The sequence below is a fragment of the Nestor notabilis genome, unplaced genomic scaffold (assembly GCF_000696875.1).
Source record: "Nestor notabilis isolate BGI_N333 unplaced genomic scaffold, ASM69687v1 scaffold4390, whole genome shotgun sequence".
Lineage (NCBI taxonomy): Eukaryota > Metazoa > Chordata > Aves > Psittaciformes > Psittacidae > Nestor > Nestor notabilis.
In genome coordinates, this window is record NW_009909581.1 from 78,087 (window position 1) to 103,033 (window position 24,947).

At 37.9% G+C, this 24,947-nt stretch overlaps 1 protein-coding gene across 1 annotated transcript in view; it reads left to right on the top strand.

Moving 5' to 3' along the window:
• Nucleotides 1-24,947, top strand: part of MYO3B (myosin IIIB) — a gene marked incomplete at its 5' end in the record, with an annotated part of 135,221 nt that overhangs the window by 72,514 nt on the left and 37,760 nt on the right. Inside the window, 8 exons of the mRNA XM_010010810.1 lie at nucleotides 7,289-7,444; nucleotides 17,671-17,767; nucleotides 18,670-18,786; nucleotides 19,654-19,758; nucleotides 22,467-22,550; nucleotides 23,224-23,426; nucleotides 23,799-23,897; nucleotides 24,500-24,614. Coding sequence (XP_010009112.1) covers nucleotides 7,289-7,444; nucleotides 17,671-17,767; nucleotides 18,670-18,786; nucleotides 19,654-19,758; nucleotides 22,467-22,550; nucleotides 23,224-23,426; nucleotides 23,799-23,897; nucleotides 24,500-24,614 — 976 coding nt within the window. The remainder of the gene's footprint in view (nucleotides 1-7,288; nucleotides 7,445-17,670; nucleotides 17,768-18,669; nucleotides 18,787-19,653; nucleotides 19,759-22,466; nucleotides 22,551-23,223; nucleotides 23,427-23,798; nucleotides 23,898-24,499; nucleotides 24,615-24,947) is intronic.

Below are 24,947 nucleotides of genomic sequence, written 5' to 3' on the forward strand. Positions count from 1 at the left end.
AAGCTTAATTCGAAGCTTAGATGCTTCTAGAGTTCTGATGTTAATCCCATTTATTAGAAAGAAAGCCTACTATAATTGCTCATGCTTGCCATCTCTGTGCCTTACTTGAAATGAAATGTGAAGGCAGGATGTCCTGTCAGTAGATTTTTAAGTCATCTGCACTTTCAGAATAGAGACAAGAGTTAAATTCCTTCTTCTACAATTGAAGAACCTGAGACAAAGGGCATCTTGCTCATAGTCACTCAATAATCAACAGCAGAGTTGGGAATGAAGCAGTCCAGCATACTTTTAGATTAAGGGAAGCTTCAGAGAGCACAGATGTGCCTGCTGTCCCCTTGTGGGCCACAGGGTGTACGGGTCAGGTCTGGCACACAGTAATAGGAAGAATGTTACTGCCTGTGAACTCCCAGCTACTACAATTAACCTGATCTCATCTGCCCAGGTGCTTGTGAATTTGTTCAGATGAAGACATCATAACATGGCTGAAGTTGGGGTTTCAAAGCAGAGGGTATCAAGCAGTCAACTTAATGTGGAGTATAAGTAAGAAACTTTTCCCAGATGCTCTGTGATTATAGCAAAGTGGATCTACAATTGTCCTTTTAGTGTCTGTCCTTATTTCCTGTAAGATAGGAAAGAATGCACTGAACTCCAAAGGAGAGAAGAATATCTCTGTCCTTAGTTGCCTTTTCAGCTATGACATAAAATGTTAAAGAAACTGTCAGTATGCTTTCCTTATGTCCTACTTTCTCTATGCTCCAACTACCTCAAGTCAACTGCATGCTGTAGTGTCAAAGGGAGCATGTTTAGTACAAATGCAAAACACTGTTCCTAATTAAAAGATTCAGGTGTAGAAAAAGGTTCTGAAGGCTTTTCGTGTTCCAGGGTTTTCAAGGACAGGCCAAGGAAATAGAGCAGACCCATGCCAGATAAAAGGCTGGAAACCCCCAGTTTCATCACACAGTAAATCCCTAGAATTGTTCTGACTGAATTTCTGTTGTCTCTAGTAAAATTCTAAGGGTTTCAACATGAGCAAAGTCTGACCTATTCTAAGTGCTGCAAGAAGTCCCACTCCATAGAGTTTCCATTGGTTTTTTTCCAAACCATGTATATAAAAATTGCTGTGTCTGTTCAGGCCAAAGGAGGCTGGGAAACCTGTTGTATTTTTTTAAGCTGTACAAGAGGTAGAGCTATTTACTACACTTAATCTTACAATTTCTGTGTGAGTGAACCTTTGTTAGTTTTCAGATGCATGCTCTAAATTACACTACAGTGTGCTTGCAGTTAAAAATTAAACTGAAGGAGGATTTATTAAGAAAACAGGCACTGATGACATTTCAGTGTTAGAGTATTTCTCTCATTTTTAGGGAAGATTAGTTAATTTACAGCATTTGCTACCAAAGGGCATATCAATAATGATATAAATGTGTTCTGACCATCAGAATTTATACTATGTATGCAATGATTAAGTAGTTTGTCATAATTCAGTCTTTCATCCTGATATGTGATTGTAGCAGAAGGAACAGTAAAATCCTAGTTATTTATCATGGGATGCTGGTTCAAAACAGGAGACCTATTTAAACTATATATATACCCTTTGTGCCCAGCATTTGCTTTTTCCAAAGGGGCAACTATATATAGTTCTGAAGATAGGGTTATTTGTATCCTATATGTCCTGTTGAATTAGGGCTGAAAACAGAAATGCTGCTGGCAAAGCTGTCACAGTTTTTTAGTTCATTTTTGAAAACGAGTGACCTGCAGCAGTGGGGGATGGGCAGGTCTGGGAATGGGAAGCAGGGAAGCTTCAGGGAAGCAGGGAGGCACAGCCCTGCATCATTACAAATGTAATTCATAAAATGTCTTTTCTTCTTCACATCTCTGCTGCATGTGACTGACCAGTGTTTGCCACACTAAGGGTGATACAGAGGTAGGAGGAACAGACATAGCAATGGATAGGAACAGAATTTTACTGTTTTATTTTTTTTAACTGGATTTTAACCAGTTAAAAAACGTTCTCAGAGGTTATTTTTCCTTCCTTGACTGAAAAGTTTCAGACCTAATGTGCCTGGCCTAGATGATCTTGCTTGTCAGTGTCTGTCCTTCCATTTCTCTAAGCAGGGGTGTCAACCCAGTTGAGGTCATGCTTTTGATTTAATTAATCTTCCACCATGGAACGACCTTCTGATGGAAGTAGATAGGAAAGTACGGGGAGGGGGAAAAAAAAATCTCAAAACCTAGAGACTACCTTCATCCTGCTTAGGGAGCGGATGAAGAGAATATGACCTTACTCTTTCTCCTCTCCCTCTGAGAAATCTCTGTTCTACATCCACAGCTGAGCGGTCTCTGCCTTTGGGGGCATCTGGTAACTGTTTTTTCTGGGATTGGGAGGAGAGGAGCTCAGCATCTCAGGATGACCTGAAGTCCTGTTCAAGACCCTGGAAAGCTCTTCTAGCCCAATAGGAGAACCCTGGATAGGTTCCTCACTGTAAGGCAGCAGGTGCTTGTGCAAGCAGTGAAGTATTTGAAGGGCAAGGGAGAGCAGTGCAGAGATGTGCGAGGATCAAATGGTGGGGAGAGCACCCTGATGGGCCAGGGAGTGGCAGAGAGATAGGGACCAGAGGAGTGGCAATGAGAACTTTATCTAACCATTTGCTGAACAGATCAGAGGCTTTATATCTCTCTTGCCCAGAGGCTGTAGTGTGGATTCTCAGCTCTAATACATAGTCTGATATAAAGTCATCATTTCTTCCAGATATTAATCTATGCATCTTCTGTGCATGTAAATGATAAACAGTTATGAGATGTCTGTTTGGATATTTGATTTATGAGACAAAATAAGTTGTTGAGGAATCATCAGAAAATGTAGCATTCACAAAACGTAATAATTGAAGAAAACAAAATACTGGAGATAAATCATAATGCAACTAAGCTGGAAGTGTTGGAGCTGCTTGGTTTCTTTTTTTTTTTTTTTAAAGAAAGTACTTGTGGCCAAATGGATTATAACAGATCTGAAAAGAAATAACTGCAGCTGCTCTGTTTAGGTTTGGCTGCAACAGTGAATGACGTTAGTAATTGTTTTTCTATTTCTGAATGCACAGGAGACTTGGACCACCATTGCAGTTCTTATGAAATCTATTTCTTTCCAGTTATTCATTAGTAAATATTAGCTTATGAATGCCGAACTGATAAATATCTCTCCTTTTCAGTCGTCTGATTTGCTACTTGCAAAATGGCAGTTTACATTGTTGAGAGGTAGCAATTCCAACAATGTTATCATCCAAGTGCAAGCAGCCAGTGAATTTTTAGAGGCTGTCTCAGACAGGCCTCTCTGTATGGGAGTCTGCTCTCATCCCCTGCTAATAAATGCTTCATCTTTGCCTGTAATTGTGGCAGAATGGAAATGGTGCTTAGGAGCCTGGCTGTGAGATTGCAGCAAATGGCTGCAACCTATGTTTAATGTAGTGACACTAATGAATTCTGAGAATTAATTTTCAGCTAAGAAAGCATGATGGGAGATACTAGAATTTAAAATTAGGTAATGAATTGACTTTCAGTAAGGCAAACATGTACAATGTTTGTTTCCTTTTCAATCTCTACTTACATAGCCTTCACATTACTTTAGATCCAAAAAATAGCGGACCAAATATTATCATATTTTCATCATACCTTAGATGAAACCCATCTTGTAGTAGATTTCTAGTCAATTTGCTCAACGCAAAACACTCTCACCACTTTTTTCTTTTTTAAATAACTTCCAGGGGCCAAGCAAATTGGCTTAATTTGCAGGTGCAGCACATTTGTGGGGTTTATATGGAATTGCAGCATGGTGGTTGTTTGACAGTGCCTAGGCTAAGTGTCCAAATTGATCTTAAACAAATGCTCAGGTGAGCACCTGAAGATATTTTAGTTTTCTCCTGTCCTCAGAAGCAAATCCTTCATTGATAGGACTTGTTAATATTGTTCTTGCACAATCCACACACTTATTTCTGTCAGCTACATTGACTAAGAGTATTTTCTGATAAGTGACATTGTAAAAGCTGTTTTCTTAGTGTGCTCTTCTGCTTTCAAATGTTAATATTGCTGGATTTTTTTGTGTATTACTTCTGGATTTCTTTTTTCTGGCCTTTATGTGGAATATATCTCCTGACTGAATGTACTGGCCACTTTGGACTCAGGCACCCGTATGATTAACTTTTTCACACATTATAGCTGCATTTCAGGGTGCAGGTCAGTAGAAATACTCACCTCCATGCAGGTTGTTGGTTACTAGCTCTCTGCTTTGCTGTGGTGTCTCACTAACCACCTGGAAGGACTCTGTTCTTCTAATACAGGCACAAACTTGGCACAATAGTAGGTATGCTCTGTCTGAGCTTGGAACAGGGACTTTCATCAGAGGCAGAATTGTGTGGATGTGTTTTGTATCATTAACTAGGTCATATGAATTCATGAAGCTTTACTTGTGTTTCAAATGAAATCCAAAATATCCTACTACCAGAGACTGAAGGCTGCATATAGGTGAAACAGTATGTGAATTTCATGGTTGCAAAGCAGAAGAGTAGCATGTATGAAAAGTGAATAGTCAGCAGGGGACTGGTAGGAGCATGCAGCGGAAGAAAATATAATCCTAAAGTCGTCTTCAAAACCACCTTCCTGACAGAACTTGCCTGTGCTCGTTAAAACACCTGCGCCAGACCTGAACATTTAGCATTTCAGGCACATGATAGAGAAGCTGAGAACTTATTGTCTAAGATGTTTTCCTTTTGTCTTTTCTTGTTGGGCTTCCTTAATGAATGCAGTATCCTGGACATTTGAATGTTTCACCTCGGGGCCATATATGTTGCAATTTATGGATCTTGTCCATAACATCTCTTTGGAGGTGCATTCTTCCAGAGCGCAGAGCAGAATTCATATTAGTAACTACGTGCCACCATGTAAAAACTTTTATGTTCTTTGCACTTCTGGTGAACACAAGATGTTCTGTCTGGAACTGTGTGATTTCTTGAAGAGAATGTGTTTAAGCTCTAATGTTGTCATTATCTGAAAAGCAACTGCCATGACATTAGGGCTGGTTGCAATTAAACTAAAAGAGGGTAGATTCAGACTAGATACAAGAAAGAAATTTTTACGATGAGGGTGGGGAAACACTGGAAGAGGTTGCACAGAGAGGTGGTAGATACCCCATCCCTGGTAACATCAAAGGTCAGGTTGGATGGGGCAACGAGCAACCTGGTTTGGTTGGAGATGTCCCTACTCATTGCAGGGGGTTGGACTAAGATGACTTTTAAAGGTCCCTTCCAACCCAAACTGTTCTATGGTTCTGTAGCATAGTTTCACTTGGATTCAGTTATATTACTGAAGAACTTCTGATGTAATTAAATTTAATGAAAAAATTTATATCTCAACAGTATAGCATAAATATGATAAATTCTTAATTATTGTTAGAATGGTAAAAATCACGAGTGCATGAGCTTTTTAGGCTAAAATCTCCACTTCAGATACTTGCCATCAATCTATGATTTTGTATACTGCATAGCTTTTGTTGGTTTTTTTGTTTGTTTGTTGTTTTTTTTCTCCCTCTGCCTTCCTGATTAATGTTATCTTTCTTTTTAAATGCTTTTTTCCGTTTTCTCAGGAAACACATAAATTTAACCAGGATTGGCGTGGACCATATTGTCTGTGTGGGTGTACTGACTTTTAAAAACCATGGATCACAAAAGGAAAAGGGCTCTGTGTGTGTGAGAACCTGTTGTAGGCTAATGATGTATCTCTTCACTGAAAGGGGAGGACTGGTGTCTCGTACTCAGAGGCATGGAGATAAAACAGGTTCTGTTACTTTAGTCTTTCTTTCAGGAGGCTACAGTTCTAGCAAAATTCACCAAAATACTTAAAAAACCGGTAGCACATTTTACAGACTGCCTTTTCTGGACTAGACATGCTAAGAAGAGGCTGGGAAAATGGTTTTCGAGGACCTAAAGTATTAAAGTTATATTCAAAGATGTTTCAGGATCATTTTAAGACCAGACCTTAGGCTTCAGTAAAGTCTGTGAGGTGAGGTTGCACTTTAATCATTTACTAATGTGTTTAGTAGTATTTAAAATCAATGTGTATGATTTATTTGTTTTTTAGACGTAGTTTAAAATTTCACAAATTGATATTGATAGAATATAAATTCTTATAAATGGTGTTAAGTTATCATTGTACTTTTAGCTAAGAAGGTAATCTTTAGTTGTGATATTTGGCCCTGCTAAGGAAGTACTTTGGGAGTATCATTTAAAATCAGCAAATATGAGATGTAATTGTGAAGTACGTAATATAAATGCATCTCATCAAATAAACTCATTGTGGGCTATAATTTGCTGAAATGATAGGTGCTAGAAGGGAGATACATACTGAATCACAGCATTTCTTTTTAGTATTCTCAAATAATGTCAATATTATTACTTGAGCAAGATAAACAGAATACTTTTAATATAACGACATAGAAGGTACATTAAAGCAGTCTAATCCTGTTAGATCGTTCTTCTCTTTGGACTGTATTATTTACTCTTTTTTTTTTTTTTTTGTGATGGCTTCCTTGATTTTAAATCTCAATTAGTATGATACTTTATTTTATGCTAATTTAATAGGGTCTATCTCTTTACTCCTTACTTGATCACCCATTCCTATCACAGACAGAACTTTGGTACTCTGACTAGCATTTAATTCTGACTCATTCATTTCTCTTCCAGTCTGAGTTAGGTAGATTTGCAGAATTTTCTGATTCTTATGCTAGCACTTATTATTGCAATATAGAAAATCTACCTGAAACATTTATTTTAAAAACAAAACAAAGCTCTGTATCAGATTTTTCTGACTAGTGTTATATCACAGATTTCACTTGTGGTTTTTAATAGGGTATATCATACAATTTTCTCATCGGAGAATAGGTAGAAAATTAAAGTGAATTAATTATTGTCTATTCATCTTAGGCTATGTTTAATGTATATTAACTGTACAGCAGTAACAAGATAGGATGCCATTTTTTTGTAGTAAGCTAGTTACAGTTAAAAAGAGATTAAATAAGCTTAAATTCATAGCATTTATACTAGTATATTTGTAGGGTGAATTCACTTAACTAAGTATTTTATGCCAGATTTATTCCAATATAGAGGAGTTGTCTTGCTGCATAATGAGGAACTTGAACTTGTGGAAAAGGAAACTACTGTACAATAACAGCCACAAAGTAAGCTGACTCAAATCATGCTGTAATGAGAGATTATCATTGCCTGAGACTGCTTTTTCTCTGTCACAGGTGTCTTATAAAGGATTTTGAAAAGCGTCCTTCAGTCACTCATCTTTTGGAGCATCCATTTATTAAACAAGTACATGGTAAAGATATGTCTCTGCAAAAACAGCTGGCTGAGCTCATTCAAGAACAACAGCAGCTAGGCTCTGTAGCCAAAACAAGGTACTGTACAACACACATGCTGCAGCCCTCCTTCCGCACATGAATCCTGGAAGCATGAGTTAAAACTCGTATGAGTTAAATGCATAGATATTCACTGTTTCAAACAATGATATTAATACACTGACTACCAGTATTATTAGCGAAGTGCTGCATACCGTGTGAATGCAAGAGGCATGTTTTCCCACTGGTACTTTTTAAGGCTAATTTGATCAGCCATAATGCAACCTTCTCCTTAGCCTTCTTTGTCCCCTGGACTCTTTTCTCTCTATTCACTTCTGGCTCAGTCACAGAGATGCTAATAATTCCAGAATGTCTTGTTTGTGGAAATACATATTAGCATGATGAAAAATGACGCCGTATTTTGGTAGCAGATCTTTAAAAATACAACTGTGAACAATGAAGCGACTGCTAGAAAAATTTAAGAACACAACACACTAAAGTTAGCCGTTTGACTAGATGCTATTAGTAAGAAGGCTATTTAGTATGTCAAGTTGCCTGTAGATTAATAGTAACTGCTATTTTTCATTCAGCCTAATAATTAATTTTTAAATGTGCTTAAAAAGCAATGAATATTTATTCAGCAGCAGTGGAATTTTTGAGGCTGATTGTAAATATACATTAGTTTTATTGTTGCCCAGAGGGTGGCAGAATTTCACTGTTTCAGAAGAGAATTAAATGCAAATGAACACACCTTCCCAAGCTCAGCAATCATACTGTAATGTGAAATTTGTCTAGAGTCAGATAAGCTCTGGCCCATTATTATAAACAAACACCTACTAATGTTGATGAAGAAAATTAAATGTCCTGCTGTGTATGAACAAGTGTATACTTACATGCCATAAGACTCTGTGGCTTAAATGCTAAAAGCCCAAACAAAAATGTACAAGTTAAAATAAATGAATAGCTGTAAGTACAGTTTCAAGGTGAAGCTGACTTCTATGAAGTTGGAGGTTTTTTGGGTTTGGGGTTTTTTTTTGGTTGGTTGGTTGTTTTGGGTTTGTTTTGGGATTTTTTTTTTTATTGGAGGGGGGGAGTGTTGGTTTGGAGTTAGTTGGTTGGTTTTTTTCCTGTAAAAATATAAAAAAGAACTGCTTACTGTGAGGAAGCTATGCCAGTGTTGCAGTATCTGCTTTATCTAGCCTCCTAAGCAGACTTCCCCATGTAACACTTCACACATCACATTAGCTACAGTTGTGGGTTGGCTGACCCAAAAGGTAACAGAATTTTCCTAGCTGTTGACCAAATAGAAGATATAGACAGAGTGAAATGATACTTGTTCTAAGAGGAGCTCTGAAAATGATTCCATATGGTATTCTGATACATTCTTCTAGAATCTGTCTCCATAATGTGGAGCGAGAAGGAATCAGGACTAAGACAGCACTTCTTTCCTCAAGCCTTTCCATATATTAGCTGGGAATGCTGTGACAGACAAGCTGCTGCAGGTTACGCTTATGCATGACTGGAATGTGAGAAGGATTTTGCTTCCAGCACCCCTACTATGAGTCAGTGCTCACCTAATGGAGTTTAACTCATTGTTGATCCTGTCACCACCTAACCTATCTTAGGTATTTATTTTGGGTGATTATTTGCAATTTGTGTACAGTAGCAGCTGCAGATTGCAATGGTGAAGGGAGTTCTGTTGCAATGGGCTTAGTCCTAGTCTTATCCTTCCTATCAGTCTAAATTCTGTTATTGTTCCTGATACTCCCAAATTTACTCAGCCAACTAGTCCCAGGTACCCTGTCCCAGGTTGTTACCTGACCCATCATTCCTATCAGTCTCTTCCACTGTTCATTCTGTTTATCCTCAAGGTTTTGTTCTCCTGCTAGTGTCAGCTTGTGTCTTCTTCCTCTACCACTCCAATAGCTTTGTTTCTGTTCTCCACCTTCAGCATGTCCTAGCTCAGTTTCTTCTGTTTTTTCCAGCCATTTCTCTGTTCTTGGTATTCCTCCTTACCTGTAGTTTGCAGCCCTCTTCTTCTTTCTCATCACTGAATTCACCTTTCCCTGGTCTATTATTATTTCTATTTTACTTTTAAAGCTTTACTCTCAAAGCTTTACTCTCAACAGACTCTTTGTACCTATCTTATTCTTTACTGGCCTGTTGTTTGCTTTTAGCCATGCCTCTAAAGTAGGCGGCTTCTTCCTTTGCCAGTGAACGTTAAGTGGGGAGACATTATTAGGCTGCTGGAGAAGTAGTTGTCTTTGTCTTTACTTTGAAGCAGGTGGGCCTTGCTGTTGGTTTCACTTTGAGGCCAGTGGGCCTAGCTGCTATTAAGAATGTCTTTCTGATTTGTGTAGCATTATACTCTGGTATACTTGTTCTTTCAAGCACCAGCCCACTTTAATCACAGCTGAGAGTGACGGCAAAAATTTAGTGAGGTTTGACCACTGAAATCTACGATATTGCTTACAATGAAGAAGTGCTGATTTTCTAAAGATTTGAAACTTGATGAAATTGGTACAAACTTTAATGAGATTGCAAAAGCATATCCCTGCAAAATACCAAGTCTGTGGGACAGACCGTTAATACTGGACTACAAACATAAGATTATTACAAGAGAACCAACCACCATGAGCATCTAATTATACTTTTCCCCAGAGGATAGACATGGTCGCATAACAGTAAAGAGCTTGACTCTGTAATAGGGAGATAGTACCCCCTAGGAAAATTGGTACCAATTAAAAGCCTGTAAAAACTCTGTAATGCATTTATAAAATAATTTTCAGTACGGAATCTGGCACACAGAAAAACACATGACCAGATGGTACAGTAAAAAAATTTACTGGCGTTCATTTGCGGTGATCTGTAGAAGTTGTCTGAATGTATAGTCACCACTTCAAAGTAAATAGGCCAATTAAACCCCATGTTGAGTAAAACCTTTCTATTGTACCACTGGATATATGTGCATGCGTTTTCTGATTATTGATGCACCCATGACAGCTACAATGAAATGTGCATTAATTCCCTGGTTCAGAGATAAAGAAAAGTAGATGCCCTTTTTAGGAGTACAGCAACACTACAGATCAATCATTTGAAAGATAAGTAAAAGAAAATATTCTCAGAGCACAGGCTGAAATTTTCAGAAACTGGAAAATCATTGGGATGCTGGTGTTAACAGCACTTCTACTGTGAGGAACTGTCCTGGGTTCAGCTACAGCAGTCATTTTTTCTCCTACTTAGTAGCTGGTGCCGAGCTGGGTTCTTGGCTTTCAGTCTGGGAACAATGCTGATAACACCGATGTTTTTAGTTGTTGCTAAGTAATGTTTACTCTGACCAAGGACTTTCTCAGTCTCATGCTTTGCCAGGGAGGAGGGGAAGCCGGGAGGAAGCAGAGGCAGGACACCTGACCCAAACTGGCCAAAGGAGTATTCCATACCACAGCACGTCATGCCCAGTTTATACACTGGGGGGAGTTACCCGGAAGGCCCAGCTCGCTGCTCGGGTCGGGCTGGGTATCGGTGGGCGGGTGGTGAGCGGTTGTGTCCTCTCCCCTTGGTATTCCTCTTATCATTATTATTGGTAGCAGTAGTGGTTTGTATTATACCTTAGTTACTGGAGAGCTGTTATCTCAACCTGTGGGAGTTACATTCCTCCGATTCTCCTCCCCATCCCTCCGGGAGCGGGAGGAGGAAGGAAGAGTGGGGGAGTGAGCGAGCGGCTGCGTGGTTCCAAGTTGCCGGCTGGGCTTGAACCACGACAGGAACCCAGGGAGTCACTGGTGATGACAACTGATCAGGAGGCATCTGTTTTTTTTCTCATTTGAAAGTCTTAAAGCGTAAGTGCTTTGGATTTGCATCTTTTGATTTACTGATTTAGCACCTGTAGTTTTTTTAATAGTATTCTCTTCCCAATTGAGCCATGCCAGTTTTGCCTATTTTGGGACATAAGGTCATTTTGCCTGAGAGCAAGCCTGCAGACTGGAAAGTCAGTAGTACCGATTTAGAGGGTATGATGGAGAGACGTGGTGAGCTAATCTAGCAGTTGACTGCTACTGAAAAGGAGAAAACTGGCTTCTTTCATTTTCCCCCAGCTCCCAGAAACAAGCTCGTGATGCTGTTTTTATTGCAACTCCAGTGATTGTCAAAACTTCCTGAGCTAGAGCTTCTAAAGTAAGAGAAAAAAACTAAGCCAGCAGAAACACACAGATAATTTTATACCCTTCTAGTGATTACAGATGGGTGCCTTAGCTGATATAGCTGAAGTGTAAGGGAGGGAATACTTCATGTGACCAGGAATAAAGAGGAGACAGGAAGAAAGAAGCAAGCTGTCCCCTTTTGGCAGGATCATCTGGGTCGACCTGTGGACCCACAGACTGAAATATGTCCTTAATTCAGTTTCTTTCATACTTCATTTATAAACTTACTTGTGTGCAGTATGGCTAGGCTTAACTTCAGCACAGTTCTTCATACCTCTGAACTGAAGGAGCACTTCGTTTTCCTTGCTGAGCTGAAAGGAGCCTACTAACACATATATTTGTGCTGTCATCAGTTTGTTGCTGACAAACATCTTGTAGGCACTTTGTCATGAGATAACATACTAGTGAGCTTTATACGCTATTTTTAGGTTAGAAATTAATAATAAAAACAAAAGGCTTACGCTAGTAAAAGTTTAAAATGAAAAGATGGCACTAACAGTTGCTCCTGCTTTTTTTGCTGAAAAAGATGCTCTTTGAAGCCTTTCCATCGGCTCTATTTTGCCCTAAATTATTTTCAATAGTGAGATACAGCTATCTCCTATCCTTATGCAAATAGGCGTTCTCAGTTTCAGAAAACCCAGCTAGGATACCCCTCTTTCCACACTTATGAGGAAGAAAATTCTTTGTTCTCCGTTGGCCTCTTTTAGGCTGAAATCTGTGAGGTCTGCCATGAACTTGAATCAAGTTGAAATTTCAATATAGGCACTCAACTCTGAATTGCCTGTTCCTTATACTTTTCTGGGGAAAACTTTGTGAGAAAGCGCAATTTGACAGCTGCATCAGGACGAGCTCTGGGTATTATCTTTATTTCTTTTCCATATCCCTTTCATAAGCTATCAGTTAACTATGTATATGTTTTGTCTAGTTTCTAACAATACCAGGGCATAAATGAAAATTAATATATTAATATAATTTTAATGGCTTTGCCATAGAAGCAGTTACATGAAGTTTAATTTTAAGAAACATTTGGTGTTAAACAGTCCACTAGTTCTATATTTATAAAAGTTCTTTAATCCTTAAAAATAAAAATTAATACACCAGAATGTTATTTCATGTATGTTCATTCCAGCAATGCTGAATTTTGCTTTTCCATCTATTCTAAAGTCAAATACATCATTACTTTTAACATATGGATACTGATTTGTAGTTCATCTTGGGAACTAGAGCACTCTTATTCCCATTAGTATATAGCTGTCTCTAGGCAGGAAGTATTTCTTAAAATCAGAGAGGATGCTGTCACAGGCTTTCACCCAGGTTCGGGTTTGGGGTTTTTTTGTTTTGTTTTGTTTTGTTTTGTTTTGTTTGGGTTTGGGATTTTTTTTTCCGTTTTAGCAATCCTGTACTTGCACAAGGACAGTGAAATGCTTTCGGGTTATTCAAGTAGTGTCCTTGCACAAAGTAGCAGTTTCCCAGTTATCAGCAGCTTTGAAGAAGCCAGACATGGCTGCTTCTTTAAAGCTCCAGACATGGCTCATTCTTCTCTTGGATGTTTTCATGCAGACTGGGTAGCCTTATGTTCTGGATAGGCTTCTTCGTAGCAATCAACCAGAAAAGATATTCTACCAACCTCCAGTTTCAGTTTCTAAAAGAATGAAAAAACTTCAGTGTTTGCATGGGTAAGGTTTTAAACAAGTTGACTCTAGACAGTAAAGAGTTCAGAGTTCATTGGTTTGGGTCATGCTGGGTTGGTGCGCTACCGCTGGTCACCATTTAGAAGTTTTTTCTGTAATGTGAAACAGTCAGTTATGAAACGTTGCATTTTGAAGGATAAAACACAAACCTGTACATCATGAAGAATCAAACTTGAAGAAGGTGGGGGAGTGGGCAAGCAGAAAAAAGAAATCTAAGCATGTAATCATTTGAGAAGGACAGGTATGTTCAGGCTACCTTGTCAGGTATTAGGATGAGACTATGGTGGCTTGGCAGCTTTCCCCTTATTAGCCAGCTGGATTACAGCAGCAGTCCATCCAAGGAAGTAATTCTTACAACCAGATATCTAGCATCTCTGCCAGCTCGCATTTAGTTTTGAAAGCAATTAACTGCAAGGAACTTGATTGCATCCAGCCAGTAATTTCCTTTGGACTCAGAGATAATAACCGAAACAGAACCAGAAATAGTTCTCTGATGCTATACACAGTGTAATTTAATGCAATTCTTCTAGCCTTCATCTGTATTAATATTAGGCAAATTAAACTTTTTTTTTCTTTTTTTATTTTTTCTTATTGCAAAGCTCCTGTGGCCCCCCAAAGTGATCCTCTGTCTAATTATAGTATATGTGTTTTTACTGGGGGTTACACAGATTTTTGTTATAGCTGCAGCATTTTTATTGTAATTAGACTGTGTCAGTATTTCTATTATGACCTTGCTTCAGCAAATTACCAGGCTGAAACTTGATGTGCAGGAGCAAAATTCGGTCTTTGCAAGGTGTGGAAGATAGGCTGTGGTTTTCTGTGCAGCAGTAGCACACTCTCCACTTTTCTTTCTCGTTGTGTTGAGTATTTTTTCTTAAATCTCAGCTTGTGTGCAATTCATTTAAAAATTAGCAGTAATGTAAAGAAGAACAAGTACAGAAACAGTATTTTCTATGTGAATCATGGGGAAAAAACCCAGTAAACATAAGCGCTTAACTGCATCAAGAGGCCAAAGTAATGATGTTCATTAGAGAATGTTATGAGTGGAATGGAGAGAGATCAGAGAGGAAGCTTCCCAATGAATATAAACACTCTTGGTCTATGCTGCTTTCTTTCTCAAGTTAGACCTGCCAGCAAGATGACTTCTTGATCTAGAAGTCTATGTGGTCAATCTAGCTTTTTCTTCCACATCATCAGATTGATAGCAAACTCATATAAGCATATAGCTATTTACAGTGTACTTCTATTTCTGTGGCTGGTGTCTAGTACAAAAAGAGGAGATTTTCTTTCAAACTTAGCTCTTCCCCACAAATAGAACGAATGAAAGCTTTCCACCCTCTTAATGAAATTGTTCATCTGAGGGAGAAATGTTTCTTGCCTTTTTCTCTTCCTTCAAAATCCAAGAAAAATCTGTCCCTTCCAGCTATTCCTGCCTGCCTGATAAAAAGGCAAAGGGAAGGTGCTTGGGAGGATAGAACCTCATTTAACAGACAGTGCTTGTCACTAGAGTTCTGGAATAAATCTAATGCTGCTCTTCAGATTTGATAAGGTTAGGTACTTTGAATGGCCTTTTATGCCACTTGTTTTGGCAGTGAAAAGATTATATCCTCCAGGGGATGATTAGGAACATTGCTGGAACCTTAAGGCAAATAAGCACCTTTGATTTTCATTTGTTGTGCACCTTATATGTCATCAGAAAGGAAAGGTAATTGAAAAAATGGCTGATAATTGTACTTTTTATGCAAAAAATATATCAACAATTATTTCCTCAATTAAAAGTGTTTCCTTCCTTAGGCTTTTTAAGATTTTTTTTTTTTTTTAGTTTTTTTTTTTTATTATTATTTTTTAGGTATTTTAGAAGTAGATTGTATTTCTTATGTAAAATTGTGGAAGTAATTGAAGGTTACTCTCTGTATTCTTCCTTCCCACTCTGTCAATGTATCTGCGGGACACAGGGTCAGTAGAAAACTGATGAGGCCAGCAGGAGATTTGAAGCTAATGTGATGTTATGCTCCTAATATCCTCTTCCTAATCATGTACTTAGGAAAATGAGTTAAGCACAAGAAAACATATGCACAAAGGTATATATGTTTTACTTACATTTGACTAGTACCAGTTTCTTTAGTTATTTACATAGTGTTAAAACCCCCCAACTTTCCAATAATACGAAAAAAAAATTGTTTATTGCTTAAGGAGAACAAACAGCGGGAGTTTAATACACAATCAGATAACAGATTAGTTTACAAAGCCATTCTGCAATTAGAGATGCTTAGGTTTGAATGTGCCCTCTTTTCCCTCCTCCCTGCACCTCTGGTAGATACATCTATACTTGTACCTTGTTGCAATTTAATATTGTGGCTGTGATGGTTTGTTTCAGGAAGAAGAAGCTTCACAGATGAGTTATGTTAGTTAAGATGTCTGGCCATTGCCTTGTTAGTCACATCTCCATGAAGTAAAGCAACTTCTAAAATATTTGCTTCATTTGTAGACTGAGGTGTGTGCTTATCTCTAAATTATTTACATTATTTACAACAGCTTTTTTCTCTACAGTGAAGTAAGAGGTTGAATTCTGATTTGAAACATAAAAAAACAATTAAAAAAACCCAAACAGCAAGTAGCTTAGGCCACTTACATGCATTTCTACTCCTTTGAGGATCTGGATTGTCAGCAAAGTGTAATGTTCTTGAATATAGTGACTGCTTTACAAAAGCAACACCCCTCCCACAACCCACCACTTAATAAAAAATTTAATTGAATGGAATTCTGAACAAAATCGCATGATCACCATGCTGCCCACTGGAAATAATATCCACTTCAACAGTTTTTCTTTCATAGCTTCTTATTTGTGGTCTCCTTCGTTCATTTCTTCATATGTACAAGATCAAGCAAACTACCATCTCTGGAAATATAGAATGTAAAGTGTAAGCAAGTGGCACTGTCAGCAAAACCTGCTATGTTCCTGCTATTTTATTTCCTAGCTGACAAAACAGTTTGCACGTTTTTATTTAGTTAAAATTCAAATAAACCATTACAGAACAGTTTTCCAGAACTCGCTGAGTAGCCAAAAGCAAATAAGGAAAAGGAATAACAATAGACGTAAAAAAATTTAGGATCTTTAGATGTGATTCACAATTATTAGTGAAGCTGTACTCATAGCTAACACTCCTCTTCCTCCATGTTGGAGACTTTTTATGCAATACTTATGATGATGATATAATAGTTCTTGGATATGAAAACATTCTCCATAGTGAATGAAAGTTGACTAGCTTCTAATGTAGAAGCGTTCATAAAGGGGGAAAAACAAAAGCCTCTATGCTCATTTTTGAGTCAGGATTCCATGACTATATAAAGATATGATTAAAGAAAAAAAGACCTGCTACATCTTCCTATTAACCTTCAACATTATAAATAAACAGTGTTTCCTGCCAAGTCACAGTACCATTCTGTTAGTGCTCGATGTAATATTTAGCGTTGTTTCGGGACGTGTGATCATGTGATTCCTACATTCTACACAGCAACCAATGCAGAAACAATCTGTCAAGGACTGTCATTGAGGATCAATGCTAAATGTTACTCAGCAGGATGCAGACTGTATCTCGGTGGGTGTCCTCCTACTATGCTTTGATTCTGTTTGTTGTAAAGAAAAGCCTAGTTGTGCTTACAGCGTTCATATTTCACCTCCTCTGCGGAAGACATATTTACAGCCTCTTGATTTGTCCCTGTTTCAACAAGATGTGTTGTTTAAAAACATATACACAGCATTTTCAAAGATTCCTTCAGCATAATCTGATTATAAAGGGGTTATGCGACAGTTTGTCTCTGCTGCTTATTGTGTGACTTAAATCTCTGAGGACAAGCTGACTGAACATCCATACAATTTAGAGTCTGATGGAAGCTGTGGCTCAAAAATGTTTTGGGCCAGATCTAGGGTCATCTGAGGAGGCACTTTGGCATACACCAAGGTAACAGAAGGATTTTATAATACTTATTGCTTCTTTAACTTCATTAGCTGACAATACTATAGGCTAGGTACGTGGGGGGAAGATTTAATTAAAGAGTGGTAGTTTATTAACTTAGAGCGAGAAGGGCAGGGAAAAGAAATTTTTGTTACTTTACTGTGTTAGTGGGGAGTAGTACATCTACAGGTAAATCTTCATCTCTGAGCACTGATAAATAGGGTTATATATTGTGAAAGAGAAAATAGGCATTACACTGGACAGCAAGCTGACCTATTGCTTTTATGAAAGGGTGTTGCAGACAAAAATACGTATTTCAGAGAGCATGTCTGTGTTTTCTGCATGAAAAAACCACCCACCCATGACTTCCCACTGCCTGTTTGTGTTTGCTGTCTTTGATACAGTATTATAACACTGGTGCTCTACTAACACACTTGCAGGCATGAACGAATACATACTAGAAGACCTTACCATGTGGATGGAGCTGACAAGTATTCTCTAGATGATGATCTGGTAAATCTAGAAGTTCTAGATGAGGTACTGTACTGACTGAGTAGCCGTTTCTGACATCGTGTCTCACAGTTTGCCTGTTTTTTAGTCTTCTTTTAACAGAATGAGAAGATTCCTTCTTGCAAGCTTTTGTCTCACCATGGCAAAGGAATTGTCATGTGACTGATCTGCTATCATCACTTCATTAATGTTGTATATAGTGACATAAAAGCAATAGCAGTGAAACCTATTATGTGGAAGAATTTAACTATGAGTGGTGATAGTTTAAATTATCTTGTAAGTTTCCTAAAATGTGGAGTTTAGTCCTGAAGATCTATATTTAAGTGATCTTTCCTAAAATTGGTGAATTTATGGGTTATTATATTTATGGGAAATTGTAGAGTAATATGATATCTACAGCTTCTGGATAAAAAGTGATAAAACAATATCAGTTGCATATTTCACTGTATCACCTACATGTAGAGTATCTGTAAATTTTTGTTTTGATGATCCTTAAATTGCATGCCAGCAAGAAAAAGACATGACACTAAATTGTGCTACTGTCCTGTTTAAAACAGTCTCTTATTGCCACTTAAAATTTAATCCTTGAAAAATTATTATCCTTGTTTCATGGCCAAATAAAAAATTAAATGGAAATGTACTATGCAGCAATAATGTGCATGGCCATTTTCTCTTCAAAAGGCTTTCTTCTCAGGCTGGTATAACAAAATATATACTATACTGGAAACAGGAGTTGCCATTTAACTCAGGTTTATGGCATTAGCGAGAATTTTGAAAATATTTGTCTGTTTTTGTGGTGCTGGCATTTAAAAAATAATTAGTAACACTTATTATAAGTATTTCATAATCAGTGTTCTCAGTGTATTTACAAAAATCTTCCTAACTGGGAAAATACTGTTTAACTATCAAACTTTTTGTAATCTTCTCAGGATACAATTATCCATCAGCTGCAGAAACGCTATGCTGACTTACAAATCTATACTTATGTTGGAGACATTTTAATAGCCTTAAACCCCTTCCAGAATCTCAGCATTTATTCTCCCCAGGTAAGAGAGATTCCAAGCTGTGGACAGTGCTCACTTTACATTTTGTATTAACGCCATTGGCTAAAATACTTAAAATACTTAAGCGATGCTGAAAGGCATAAGCACAGACTAAAAGTCAGCCTTTTCTTCTTCTTTCATAAAAGTGCTGCTACATTTTTTTTAATCCCCTCTCTCTCCCACTCCCCACCACCCTCCCAAACCCCCCGATTCGGTCTCATGTGATTCCATTGCTTTCTGCTTGGTGGCACATACTCCACAGGAGGGATGAAGATTACCCCTGCCTCAGCTGTGCCTCTCGTCTGGGCTTTCTTCTGGGAAACTGAAGATGGTTATATGAACCTCCTCATGCTAAGGCTGTTGCTGCCTGAATAATTGCTCTCACTATTGGGTTATTACATGTTCTGTACCATCAACTGCTGCTTAAATGAAATAAGTGAATCAAATGCTGTAAAAATTTGAAGAGAGGTAGAGCCATAAATCTTAGTCTCTGTGGATGCCTAAATCAAGGTTGCAGGTAGAGGAGGCAGGTTTCAGATTCACTGTTATCTTTGAAGTTTCTTTTGTATAGGTTGGGTATTTCCTTGGTTGAATTATTGTGTTTGAAATTCTGTTCCTTATGATACAGTGCTCTTTGCTGTATAGTGAGGGAAACGTCGGAGTGCATTTTAGGTGTTGTAATTTGTATTCTGGAATCTAGGCAGTGCCAAGAATTACCACTCCTCTTCCAGGTGATTCAGGGGAAATTCTCTGGTAAAACAGGCAACTACCTGTTGAACAGGCAGAAGATAGTCACTGTACTCTTTTCAGTTTCTAATTACATATCTAAGTCACATGTTTTGACTATTGTGTCTTCTTTTTTAAATTTAGTTCTCCAAGCTTTACCATGGTGTGAAGCGTTCATCAAATCCCCCCCACATATTTGCCTCTGCGGATGCTGCCTACCAAAGTATGGTTACATTCAGCAAAGACCAGGTAAGAAACTGTTCATTTTGGCTCAGACTTCATATTAATCGTACTGCCACTATGCTGCATGGCTATGGCTAATGTTCTGTTATGTTGTACTTTGGAAATTATTTTTTTTAAGCCTTTTATTCCTGCATCAGGAAAACCAGAATAGAAATCTGGACAGATTTGGGAATTCTGAAGAGGACACGGTGCCATAGAAGAGACTAAAGTGTCATCAAATAAGATGATAGGATTGCCTGTCCAGTATAGTTTCCTGGACACCCGTGAAGTCCTGGCAGTTGACACCAGCTGCGGAATGTTGCTGCACACTCTAATTATAGCCTGACTTACACTAGGTATTGAAATAATTTACACCTGTGTAAAATAGGAGGGTTTCAATGCAACAGCAGGTTGAGTTTGAACCACTTTTCTGTTGCATAAAGACATTATCAAGCAATGGATAATCAATTCCTTTAAGTACAAGTCACAAAAATAGAAACCATAAACTAATTTTTTTAGTAAAATATAATAAGGACAGGCCTAATATGAATGTAATAAGGACACAAATCCAATTACGTAGCAATGATTTTAATGAGAATGGAATACCATGCTGTAGAAGCTAGATTTCTTTTTATTACATTCTTAAGATTGTAACTTTATGCTCTTTCTAATTTGGTGTGTTGTACGTACATGAATGTTGAGGGCTAATAATTACTTTTATTGATAAAATCCTCCTGATTTTACCTTGTATATCACATAACAATTCATAGAAAATGCTTTTTTAAAATCACAAAAGCAGAATAAAATAGTAAAAACCCTGCAATCAGAAAATACCAAGCAAAGAAAATAAATAAAAGGGACATTGAAGATGAAGAAAAAAGGAGGTCAGTTGAGCATGAACAAGTAGACTGGCCTGAGAGGTGGCTAGTAGTTCTTTAATGACTTACATGCTCTTTGATGGAGGCATTGGAGAAAACAAGTACTCTTGTAGAGCAACTTACGTGAGAACTTGTTATGCGGGGAAAGGAGTTGTTTTGACATCAGCCTGTCGGGCTGACTTTGTACATCTTTAATGTAATACGTTTCATACCTGTTTAAGAAGTAAATTGCATTTAGATCTAAATCAGTTTCCTGTTTTCTGTTTGTAAAGGGTTACAGGAACGTATTTATCTCCATTGCGTGGCAAATGTGGTTCTTCAAGCAAAGGTGCATTAGATAAACACTGTAGCCAGATCAAAAAAATATGGATTCTGTTTGTTTTATCCACTGAGCTTTCCCTTGTATTTTCCTGTGAAGCCTGAAAATTGACTCCAGGTCTAACAGTGCTCCTGAAGCTAAAATCAAGTTCTGGCCAATTCTACAAGAGTTCTGTGACTTCTACAAGAAGTCATAGGCATCAACTGTATAAACTGTTGTACATGACTTCTCTAGTCACACAGACAATTAATTTAGGTATCATAACCCTGTAAATCCACCACTGGGTTATTTGTTTCTGAGAACAATAAAAATACCCATCAAGAAGCAAATACATGAGCCGCAAATGTCATATTGCACACATTGTTTAGAGTCAATCCCTGCACCTGCTGTCAGACACCACAAGACACCACTGGAGAACTGCTACATCTTTCAACCCTTTCACACCGTGTAGTTCAATGAATGAAGTGTCACTGCATAAAGGACCTTGTATCTTCTCCCAGCTTAGAATCTTGTATGTTCATGGTGTGGTGCAAATAATTTTCAGTTGTTTGCATAAAACCACACAAATGTATGCAACTGCTTAGTGTTAACATTTTAATTGCATGTCAGTTCATACTGTACCCGAAGTAGACTAATAATTGTACTGGTGATCTGTACAGCATGAAAAACTGCAAAAATAGTAAATGCTGTCGGAATTCTTGCTACGATCTGAAATGTTCATGCTTCGGTGTTCAGGTGTCAACTGGCCTTCAGGCTGTACTGGACTTCTCCTTCCCTCTCATCCAGGAAGTGTAACAGCAGAGAGGAAGATATCAAGTGATTTAGACCATTCTAGCTAATCCCTGAGTCTGGAAGCCATTTGCAGAGCCTATAAAATACCATGTGTTCAGGCTGCTGACTCAGGAAGAAGATGGATGGATATGTTCTCCCAGAATCATCCAATGAGCAGATGCATATTCTTCTGGAATGTTTAGATGCTAGTTTGCTGTTCTAGCTTGAATATTAGTGTCACCTACAGAAAAGCTCTCTACACAGCAGCAGTTATTTAAGATTATTTTTGAAGCCAGGAGCAGACTTTTGGTCAGTGTACTAAATACAGCTGTACCCTGTCTTTCATGTTAATTCATATGAAATCAACGTAGTGAGCTCAGATGCACTGTTGAATTATGCCACATCAACTGAGCTGTGGCAGTTTGCTGAGTTTTATGCATTTGAAACAAGCCATGTATGCTCGTGGCATGTGTTAAGTCTGTAGATGTGGTCACCTGTTTATATGTCTTCGCTCTTAGAAATTTAGCCACTGTTTCACACAGATGTATATTGCTGTCAGGCATTGAGAGATGCATTTAAGTAATCTAGGGAATAAATTACTACACTGAGCCTTTGCTGATCTTTTATTTCAGAAGGAAGTTGAGGGAGTTGACCCTTAAAGTATTTTGTAGTCTTGGTACTAAGCATTAAATAACAGATAGGAGCCGTAATAGCTGAAATTGACCATGTGGTGAGCTGTGCAGTTAACTTTTGTTTTGTGTGTTCAGTGCATTGTCATCAGTGGGGAAAGTGGTGCTGGAAAGACAGAAAGTGCCCATTTGATCGTCCAACATTTGACCTTCTTGGGAAAGGTATTTCTTAGCCGATCATGTAAAACTATGAAAAAATCCTTCCAACTCTACCTCCATTTTCCGCTTTATTTACTCTTTAATACTTAAAGGTGTTCATGTGAATTGTCCCACTTGAATTAGGGACAGAGTGATCATGCATGTGAGAGTATTGAATTAAGATACTAGAGAATGACCCACACCAAACCATTCAATATTTTTTAAAGAGAAGGTGCCAGACCCCAAGTGTTCAGTGCCTGTAGTTATTTACAGTCTTTATCAAATATACCGTGTTCATTTGTACAGTAAAGAATAACAGATCTTGCTATGGCTCTAATGTTAGATGCTCATACACATTTAAATGTTATGAGTAAAGCTATTGTTGCAAAATGACAGGAAAATCAAGTGTGTAAAGTTAACCTGAAGTAGGTGTGTTTAGTTTTTAATGGTTTTGGTGCTCTAATTGTATGACACCTCAGAGACAGAATAATTGCAGAGAAAGAAGAATCTGGGTTTTTCTACCTGTGGGAGACTTCCTCATCATTCTGTTGGGCCTGTTGTTTTATAAGTAGAAAGGTTAATGCAGTATCCATACAAGCAAGAGAAAGGGATGCTATGCTTCTGAAGCAAGAATTGGATTATGGTTAAGCAATATAGTCTTTTAATGATCCTTCTGATCTGTATCTGTTCTGTCAAGGCCAATAACCGTGCTTTGCGTGAGAAAATTCTTCAGGTAAATCCTCTGGTTGAAGCGTTTGGAAATGCCTGCACTGCCATCAATGACAACTCAAGTCGCTTTGGAAAATATCTGGAAATGGTGTTTACACCCACAGGAGCTGTAATGGGAGCAAAGATTTCTGAATATCTACTCGAAAAATCAAGGGTCATAAAACAGGCTGTGTAGGTGTATTAATTGTCTGTCCTTTCACATTTATGTAATGTTTGGATTCTTTTTAATTCTCAAAATCTTTATTTTAAATATTACTGTGTCTTGTGCTAAAGCAGTGAGCCTTTGTACAGTACTATGATGACAAGAATAGTCAGTTTCTTTTGGAGTAGAAGCTAGTGTGGCTCCATTCTTTGGAGAAATATTGTAGTTGGTTGGGTTTTCTGTTTCACAGCTGCTGTTCCTACATTAAAGCAAGTGGGAGATTTGCTACCTATTTGTCACCTATTTCAGTGAGCTCATAATAAGAACATCTACTTTTACATTGTACGAGATGCCACAAGAATAAACACATGTGCCCTAAAAGGATTTCTTTTTTTCCACAGGGGAGAGAAAAATTTCCATATCTTTTATTACATTTATGCTGGCCTTTATCATCAGAAGAAGCTTTCTGAATATAGACTTCCTGATAAAAAGCCTCCTAGGTAACTATCACTCACTTTTTTTAACTGCTCGTTGTAATTAGCTATTGATCCGCTCTTGTTTTCAGTATGATGCCTTAAAATCTCCCTTAAACCTTCTCCATCCCTTAAGGATCTTTTTTAATCCTCTCATGTGAAGAAGAGGATGGACAATAAGGCATTGCGTTATTCGTATGCGTTTGAGAACTTGAAGTACTTAAAGAGGAGGAGGAAAAATCAAGCTTATTATCATGTAGATATTCTATCATACTTTCAAATCAGGACAATTGCTTTATGATTTCTTACTCTAGTGCTTCAGTAAGCACCCAGAATATGCTATGGAGATCTGTTTTTTGATTGGTATTTGTATTTTGGGTGCATCTGATCTGTATGAGTGAGTGTATTTTTGTGAAATGTTGGTAACACTATAATAGATACTAAGAAAGAATAAGCAAAAGTTAGTGCAACAGAAACAAAACCTTCTTATAAATTAGCAGTAAAGTATGTAATTGGAAGATACTGAAATATGTGTTCTTTCCAGTTACTGAGGGTCTTGCTTTGAAGTCACTGGAGATTGTACCGGCATATCTGCTAGTATGGTGCTTTCTTTCTCCCTCTCTATTTAGATATATTGATAATGAAACTGGAAAAGTAATGCATGATATTGTTACTAAAGATTCCTATGGAAGACAATTTGAAGCAATTCAGCATTGCTTTAGAATTATAGGATTCACTGATGAGGTAAGAGATACAGTTGCTAAACCATTATTGACCTTCATTGTAAAAACCACCTCCAGTGCTGCCTGTGCAAAGGCTGCTGTTTGCTTTTCTGGATATGCATCTGTGCCACAGACTCTCTTGTGACGGAAGTGAACTGTGGAAGCATAACCACACACTTGGAGTCCAAGACCAGCCTGACGTCTTGGTACTCAGGCAGGTCCATTCACAATCCTCTATCACAGAGTTTTCCATGTCAATAGGAGCTTATAGAACTGTCCTGGGTTCAGCTACAGCAGTCATTTTTTCTCCTTCTTAGTAGCTGGTGCAGTGCTGTGTTTTTGACTTTCAGTCTGG